Below are 8,401 nucleotides of genomic sequence, written 5' to 3' on the forward strand. Positions count from 1 at the left end.
AAAATCTGACATCCACTTTGGTATTTGAGTAGGTGTGAGAAGTACTTAAGAGGCATAGCAGCATCAGAGACACTGAACTATGACTTCTTATCCAGGACTCAGGACCCAAACTCTTCCTTTTCTGTAGGAAGCGCAGCTGGGAGGCCAGGGGACTGTAGATTCTACAGGCTCCTGTGGCTGGTTAGAACTAGGAGGGAACTTTCCTGAAGGACAGACACTGATGGCTGCTGGCATCAGGAGTTTGGATAGGGGACTGCGTTTGAATAGTGGGGTGAGATAGAAATGTTTAAGAGCCTATAACCGTGGAGGATACAAATTTCTAGGGGTGAGACAGGACACATAATAGAATAGACCAGTACAGTGTTGCTGAAGCAAGCCCCCTAGATGTACAGCTTGGCCCTCATCCAAGGGCATGTGGTTAAGTTAATGGCTCTGTCCTCAAGATGAAGCAGGTAGGGTTGCATTTCCTCTTAGAGTATTTCCTCCCTCAAGGCTGAGGGAAATACCATAATCCATACTGAAAGGGATACATTCCAAGGCCCCCACAGAATGCATCAGGTTTCCCTTAATCTGTTTGGACAAGGTGGCCCAGCAGGACAAGGGCAGATCTCAGCATGGGGATGGATGAGAAAGACACTGTTTGTAGTGAGAAACTCATTTCATCTCCTATCTGAAGGCATCAGTCTGTCGCAACCCTTCTCTCCCACCCCATATCCCCATACCTTCTCCACACCCTCTCCCAACCTCAGTTTGTTTAGATGTCGAAATCTGTGCCCCCTCCTAGTGAGACTATTCACTTGGACCAGAGATAAAAGCCTGGGGAAAGTCAGAGGTCTTAGTCAATCCTGCAGCTGATGCAAGATGCAACCAGCCCCAACTCTTCTGACTACTCTACTGATGCTGCCCCTGGTTATCCAAGGACAGCCTCAGGTACAGGTGGTGGAGGGAGGGAGATGGTTCTGTGTTTTGGACTGGCCTCCCTCATTGCTTAGATTCTTTCTAAGAACCCCAGGTTCTGGGGGAGAGTGAAGGTGGAGAGGGATGGATGGAAGAAGGATGGAGTACCCTGCCTGCTCCAATGATCCCTGGGCTTGGGTGAGCATAGGGTGAGAGGGGAAAACAAGGGTGAAAGTTAGTGGAAAGAATTCTGGGCTGTCAACTGCTCTTCATGAATCTTTATTTTATGCAGAAGTCTGCCACCCTTTACCTGTGCTAAGGATGCTACAGATAAGGGAGCTCAGCCTGGGCTGTTGTAAGCATGCGACCTGAGCTCCATTATCCACCAAAGCTACACTATTAGGTTGGAGTTGAGGCAGACTGAAGACAGTGCCAGATTAACTACCAGGACCATGGACACTATGTGTGGGACTATTCAGAGAAGGGCTGGGGCATATCTTAATTCTTAAAGACTCTGTAAAGAAACCTCAGCTAGTGCCACAGGCCTAATCAACAACTTTGGAAGGAATCTTCAAAATGGGAGTGGACATATGAACATAGGGGATCATAATAATAACAGGCTAATATGAGTCTTAATAAGATGCCTGCCACCCTTAGAGTCTATAATAACTAATTATAATGACCATTGGCTAGTAAGAGTCTTTACAAATTAATTTCTACATATATTTACAGTTCTTTTAAAAGAATTCATCTTTATTATTGAAAACATTATGGATGCCTTCCTTTTCCCCCCATTGACCCTCTCCACCCCACACCTGACCTCACCCCAACCAGGTCTTCACCACACTATTGTCTATGTCCATGGATTATACATATATGCATATAAGTTATTTGGTTAATTCTTCCCCCTCCCCCCAGGCCTTCCCTCTAAAATTCGTCAGTCTGTTCTATGCCTCTATGTCTTTGGATATTTTTTGTTTGTCAAATCAGTTTGTTCATTAGATTCCACATATGAGTGAAATCATATGGTATTTGTCTTTCTCTGACTGGCTTATTCCACTCAGAATAATATTCTCCAGGTCCCTTCATGCTGTCTCAAAGGGTAAGAGATCTTTCTTTTTTCTTTTTTTATTTTTTTTAAAATATATTTTATTGATTTTTTATAGAGAGGAAGGGAGAGGGATAGAGAGTTAGAAACATGGATGGGTGAGAAACATCGATCAGCTGCCTCCTGCACACCCCCTACTGGGGATGTGCCCGCAGCCCAGGTACATGCCCTTGACCTGACTCGAACCTGGGACCCTTGAGTCCACAGGCCGATGCTCTATCCACTGAGCCAAACCGGTCAGGGCGAGATCTTTCTTTTTTACAGCTGCATAGTATTCCATGAAGTAAATGTGCCACAGCTTTTTCATGTACTCATCTACTGTACTTGGGCTGTTTCCAGATCTTAGCTATTGTAAATTGAACTGCTGTGAACATAGGGGTGAATATATTCATTCTGATTGGTGTTTTATGTTTCTTAAGATATAAAGTAAAACATAAGTATTCTCATTTCTTACAAGGGCACTGGAACACAGAGAGTAAAGTAATTCACCCAATGTCACAGAGCCAGTAGTAGATTCAGGCAGTCTGGCTCTCAAATCAGTGGGTTTATAAGTAAGATAATAGGTAAAGGGGCAAAGAACCCAAAATTATGTCTCTTTTATTTCTAGAAACTTTCCCCCTCACTCTGTTTAGCTGAGGCAAAGTAAATGCCTGCCACCCTCATCCTTTTGGCCTGCATTGCACACCCACCCCAACACAGCTGGGAGCTCTGCAGCTCCCTTAGTATATAAGCACAGGATGTAGAATAAGCATGAGACTTTCGGGCAACTTGCAGCCTGATCACTTGTTAATTATGTGACTAAGCATAATAGTTGTAAAAATTCTCAGAACCTCTGGGTTTTAAATTATAAAATGTGGATAACAAGTTCTACCTGGTCATGTTCTTGTGAATGGTGAATATCAATCTAGTTTCTGGTGCCCCATGGTGCTGCTAATATTTTTTTTCTTGACAATTTGGAATTCTCTATACCTGCTTCTTCAAGACAAAATTGTGGGGATCTACTAAATCTCTATAATGGGGGTACTTCTCAGAACTGCAGCCCCTAAACTGGTCCCTTGACAAGTCTCTTCAGAGTTGCTTTCCTTTATCCCACAGAACAGCCAGGAAAGGTCAGCTTCCAGTTATAGGAATTGCAGATCAAGCCAGCATATGAGGTAGGGTGATGGTGGCCCTAGCAATAGGAGCTGGAGAAGACTGTGGTTTCAGTTATGAGAAGTCAAGGAAAGGGTCACTCAAACCCATGGCAGAAGAATGCCCAGTCAGTTAAGAACAACCTCTTGTGCAGGGTCAAGAACTTCTTCTTAGGCACACCAGAGCAGGGTCAGCCTCTTCTCCTGCCTCATGTTGCCTAAAAGCACAGTGTGCTCCAACATATATGCTTAATGTACCTGTAACCATCATTTTGCAGCTGGTAAGACGTGTGCCAGGCTCCTTGGATAAAGATGGCCTATGCTATTGTGTGGTCTACCTGCCCAACAATGTCATCACCTTGAAACAGTTGGAACAGCTACAGAGTACAGCCCAAGAGCTCCTGAGCAAGTATGAGCAGGAGCTGTCCAGGGTGAGTGCTGGGGCTGGGGCTGGGGCTGGGGCTGGAACATGAGGTAGCACAGGTGCAGCCTCTCCAGAACCTAGCACGAGGATGAGCTCTGGTGGTAAAGAAGGAGCTGAAGGAAGCACAGCACTTATCTTTGAGGAAAATCCTTAGTTTAAAGGGAAAACTGGGCACTTTTGGGGGATCCCCAGGAGTAGTAACAGAGAGGCTTATATAGGGAGTGCTTCCTATATTAACAGGTGAATTAGTGAATATGGATTCACTGGGAGATGGGAAGAGGATAGAGAACAGGAAAAGGCTTGGAAGTGGGATCACTAGTGCAAAGGAGGCAGGAGACAGCCTAAGTGGAAGAGTTAAAATAGGGGCAATTGGTGGACAGATGTGTGGGCCAGGTTAGTGAGCTTGGAAGTGATGCTGTAAGTAAGGATGAGTAAACAGAAATGTTGCACCTGCAGTGTGGTGTGGGCAGTGTTTTTTTTGAATGGTCACTAGTGGAGCTCCTGGGGAAGGTTGATGGATTGGGGCAGACTGGAAGCTGGAAGTCAGGTCATTCATTCACTCACTAAAGCGTTCCTGGGAGTGTGTGGCTCTAAACAGAAAAGGAAAGAGAGAATCTGTGTGGTGTAGGGGAAAGACTTATTTTTCTTGCAGTGAAAGGATGCTATCATTCTCAGCTATGAAATAGGGATAATGGTAATGCTCACCTCAAGGGTTATAAATAGAAGCAAATAAGGTGAGAAATATGAGAGAATTTTGTAGGCTGTGAGGCACTGGGTGGGGATGTAAATAGATGGAAAGAGCCATAGCTGTTGAGGTTTATGAACTGCCTGTCCACCCCTCCCCCCACCCATGACCAGGTCAGTGAGTATGCACGCACCATTGAAGACAATGACAACCAGATCCTAGAAATGAATGGCGCCCTGAAGTCCAGAAATCCTACTGCCCCTGCTGTCTCCTATGAGTCCCCAGCCTTCAATCTGCTGCGCCTGGAGCTGGAGGGAGCACAGGAGTTGGTGGCCCAGCTTAAAGCGAAGGGAAGGGCTGGGGACATCCTCTACCAGCTCCAGAGCCAGGTATGTGGATAGATTTAAGAATCTCTCTCTCCTCCCTAGCCTGCTGTCTTATCTAACTGAAAATTTGACAGTTTCCCAAATCACTTCTTTCTGGGGAAGAAGACCCTGAGCTGAGAAATGTGGGAACTTAAGAACACTCAGTGACCCACATCCCTGGCATCTCACTTCCTCAGGTGGCTAATGCCAGCCTCACACTGAAGCTTCTGGCTGACTCTGACCAGCGCAGCTTCCGAGCTCTCCGCCAGGAAGTGGATGTCCTTCAGAGCCGTATAAGTGAATGTGAGAGGGAGAAGGAGCAAGAAGAGGCCTCCAGAAACCCTGACCAAATCCTGCCCCCAGGTGAGGCCCCAGACTGAATTTCCAAAGATCTTATCTCCCCAATGACAGGGTTGGGCATGTAGGGTTGAATATGGTGTACTGAGGGGTGGACAGTAAAGATCTTGATATAAAGTAAGTCTTTTATTTTTGCGATTGGTGTTTCACTAAAGGATGTAGACTGAGATTGCTACACTTTCACACAAGGGCATAGCCAGATACATAGATGTGTAAATACACCTATAATCAGACATACACACTAGTCTCCATTCATGCACAATCACATCTGCTTACACATGGACATACACTCAAATGCACACATGGTTACTACACTTATCTCATACCTTGCCTGCTCTCTTTTCTAGGTTCTTGTGCCCATGGAGGGCTCCAGAAAGTCAGTAGACCCATTGTGGTGCAGCTCAACTGGAGAGGCTTCTCTTACAAGGCAGGAGCCTGGGGCCGAGACTCAGCACCCAATTCATCCTCTTCCCTCTACTGGGTGGCTCCTCTGCGTACAGATGGCAGGTGAGTCCAAGATGATTTCTCTTCTGCAACCAGATTCATTCCAAATTTTCTTTACTCTACCCTACCAGGTCTCTTTGTGGCCCCATCCCAGATTCTTCTATTTCAGACATGCCCCTGGGAAAACTTAGTCTAGGCTTGACAGGTTAACTCCTAGTGCTCCTCTCATGGGCTAAGGATGGACCAGACTGCCCTAAACTTCCTTCACAAATTCACTGAAATTTCTAATCCCATGCTAATCCAGAGCTGGTTCTATTCCTAGCTTAATCATATTTTTAGAAAAAAAAACTCTTCTATATCTGAGCCTTAGAATCCTAACTTCTGCTCAGAAACAGTTCAGAGGATAAACTTGACCAAACTTGACATGTGGAGTCTAATATATCTAAGTTTGAATCTCAGTACTACCACTTAGCATATCTGACTTTGTTTTGTTTTTAAATATATTTTTATTGATTTCAGAGAGGAACTGAGAGGAAGAGGTAGAAATATCAATGATGAGAGAGAATCATTGATTTTCTGCTTCCTGTATGCCCCCTATTGGGGATCAAATCTGCAACCCAGGAATGTGCCCTTGACTGGAATCAAACCTGACTGGAATCAAGGACTCTTTAGTCTGTAGGCAGATAATTATCTATCCACTGAGCCAAACCAGCTAGGCCTAGGATAAGTGACTTTGTGAATTAACATCTCAGAACCTCTCAGTCAGCTATAAAATGAGATTAATTAAATATATGAGAATATCACATGAGATTACATAGAAAAGTATGGGCAACATAGTAGATGCAGATAAATATTTGTGAAAGAATGGCTAAATGAATCAATGAGTAGATGAATGACCCCTTCAATAAACTGGCAGCCTGGCAAGGAAGGCAGACACAACTCACAGACAAGGTCTTTAAAATCAGTACATACAGAAATGTGATATAGGCTCACCCAAGAAGGCAGGGAGGGGTGAATGTGGGCTGAACCAGTAGTTGAGGAACCCCAGTTGAAGCTTATCTCAGAAAGATAAACTTTCTGCTGATAATAATGCTCCCTATTTCTACATATATTTTCTAGTACACAGAACACGTTTACATGCTTTTGCTTGTTAAATTGTCTCCAAATCTCTGTGGGTAAGTCAGGACTTACTGCCCAATCTTAAGAGGTGGCGATACTGATAAGTCAGGAATGATGTAAAGGACTTTCCCAATGTGACTTTCTGGGCATAAATCTTCCTGAATCCAGCTTCAGAACTCTGTCCTATTACAGAACACCTGTGTCTCAAGAGCAGGTGGGAGGCAGTGAAGTATAAGCAAAGGACATTATCCATAAAGAAGAAAGAGTAATAGCTATCACTTGTTGATTGCTTACTTTGAGATGAATTCTCTAGTAATTATGTTATTTGCATGATCTTACTCTTGACAAGGAGGTAATTTTTTTAAACAAATTTTATTTATGAGTTGATTAACCTGGAGCCAATTACTTAACCTTCCTGAGACATAGTCTCCTAGCCTGAAGGGATAAGACCTATCCAAAAGTAACTTTGTTATAATTAAATGAGATAATGCATGTACATTCCATTATCTCATTTAATTAAGCATTGTTGCTGTTAATGTTATTATTACTGTTATTTTTTTCAGTTATTCATTCTCATAGCATATTGTAAGTGAAAAATTAAATATTAAAAATCAATTCTGTTTGAGTCCAAAGTCCCCCACTATTAGTTAGAACACCAGCCTGCCCATTTTTAATAACAAACCTATTTTATTTATTTATTTAATTTTAATTTCTTTATTAATTAAAGTATTACATATGTGTCCTTATCCTCCCCTTGTTCCCCAACCCCCACTCATGCCCTCACCTCCCTGTTGTCTGTGTCCACTGGTTAGGCTTATATGCATGCATACAAATCCTTTGGTTGATCTCTCTCCCTTTCCCCCACCCTCCCCTACCTTCCTGCCTGCCCATTTTTAATAGCACTTTGTTACCCTGCTTCTTCCTGTCACCTGATGACTCTGGTGTGGTGCTTGGCCTAGGTACTTTGACTACTACCGACTGCACAAGTCTTATGATGACCTGGTACTGCTGAAGAACTATGAGCAGCGGAAGATGGGCTTTGGTGATGGCAGTGGCAATACTGTGTACAAGAACTCCATGTACTTTAACTACTACGGCACAGGTGACATAGCCAAGGTGGACCTTTCTTCCAACAGCCTGGTTCTGCGACGCCCGTTGCCTGGCGCCACCTACAACAACCGCTTCTCCTATGCTGGTGTGCCCTGGAAGGACTTAGATTTTGCCAGTGATGAGAAGGGGCTGTGGGTGCTCTATGCTACAGAAGAGAGTAAGGGCAACCTGGTTGTGAGTCGCCTCAATCCCAGCACCCTAGATGTGGAAGAAACCTGGCGCACCAGCCAGTACAAGCCAGCCCTATCCGGGGCCTTCATGGCCTGTGGGATGCTCTATGCCTTACGCTCTCTGAGCACCCGCCAAGAGGAGATCTTCTATGCTTTTGATACTACCACTGGGAAGGAGCACCATCTCAGCATCCTGCTGGATAAGATGCTGGAAACGCTGCAGGGCATCAATTACTGCTCCTTAGATCACAAGTTGTATGTCTACAATGATGGCTACCTGGTCAATTATGACCTCAGCTTCCTGCCACTAAAGCATAAGCTATCAACACCACCAGCCAAAAGGCCCTATGAGGCTTGAGCTCCTGCAAAAGCTGTCAAACCCAATAAATCCTAAGCCCAATGGGAAGAGCATTGGTAGAAGTGTGTCCTCCTCTTGACCCTCCAGGTGGACCATTCCCCAAAATGGCCATTAGCCTTAATGATTGGTGGCATTGATTATATCTAGTTAGTCCTTTATACTTTATATCTCAATCAGCACATTAAAGTTCTCTTTAATAATGGTCTAGGTGGATTTTATTGGGGTTTGATTGGG

The 8,401-nt window shown here is 44.3% G+C and overlaps 1 protein-coding gene across 1 annotated transcript; it reads left to right on the forward strand.

Moving 5' to 3' along the window:
* The first annotated feature begins 861 nt into the window (after positions 1-861).
* Positions 862-8,167, forward strand: LOC102248292 (olfactomedin-4-like). The gene is made up of 6 exons (XM_014535248.1): positions 862-930; positions 3,414-3,566; positions 4,418-4,633; positions 4,807-4,972; positions 5,314-5,473; positions 7,489-8,167. Exons 1-6 carry the CDS (start codon positions 862-864, stop codon positions 8,165-8,167), a joined length of 1,443 nt encoding a protein of 480 aa, XP_014390734.1.
* The last annotated feature ends 234 nt before the right edge of the window (positions 8,168-8,401 follow it).

This window comes from Myotis brandtii, unplaced genomic scaffold (genome assembly GCF_000412655.1).
Source record: "Myotis brandtii unplaced genomic scaffold, ASM41265v1 scaffold1405, whole genome shotgun sequence".
NCBI classification, from domain to species: domain Eukaryota; kingdom Metazoa; phylum Chordata; class Mammalia; order Chiroptera; family Vespertilionidae; genus Myotis; species Myotis brandtii.

Coding starts and splice junctions, on each gene's coding strand:
- LOC102248292 (XM_014535248.1), top strand. CDS start 862: ATGCAACCAGCCCCAACTCTTCTGACTACTCTACTGATGCTGCCCCTG. Junction 3,567..4,417: donor ATGAGCAGGAGCTGTCCAGG/GTGAGTGCTGGG, acceptor ACCCATGACCAG/GTCAGTGAGTATGCACGCAC. Junction 4,973..5,313: donor TGACCAAATCCTGCCCCCAG/GTGAGGCCCCAG, acceptor TCTCTTTTCTAG/GTTCTTGTGCCCATGGAGGG.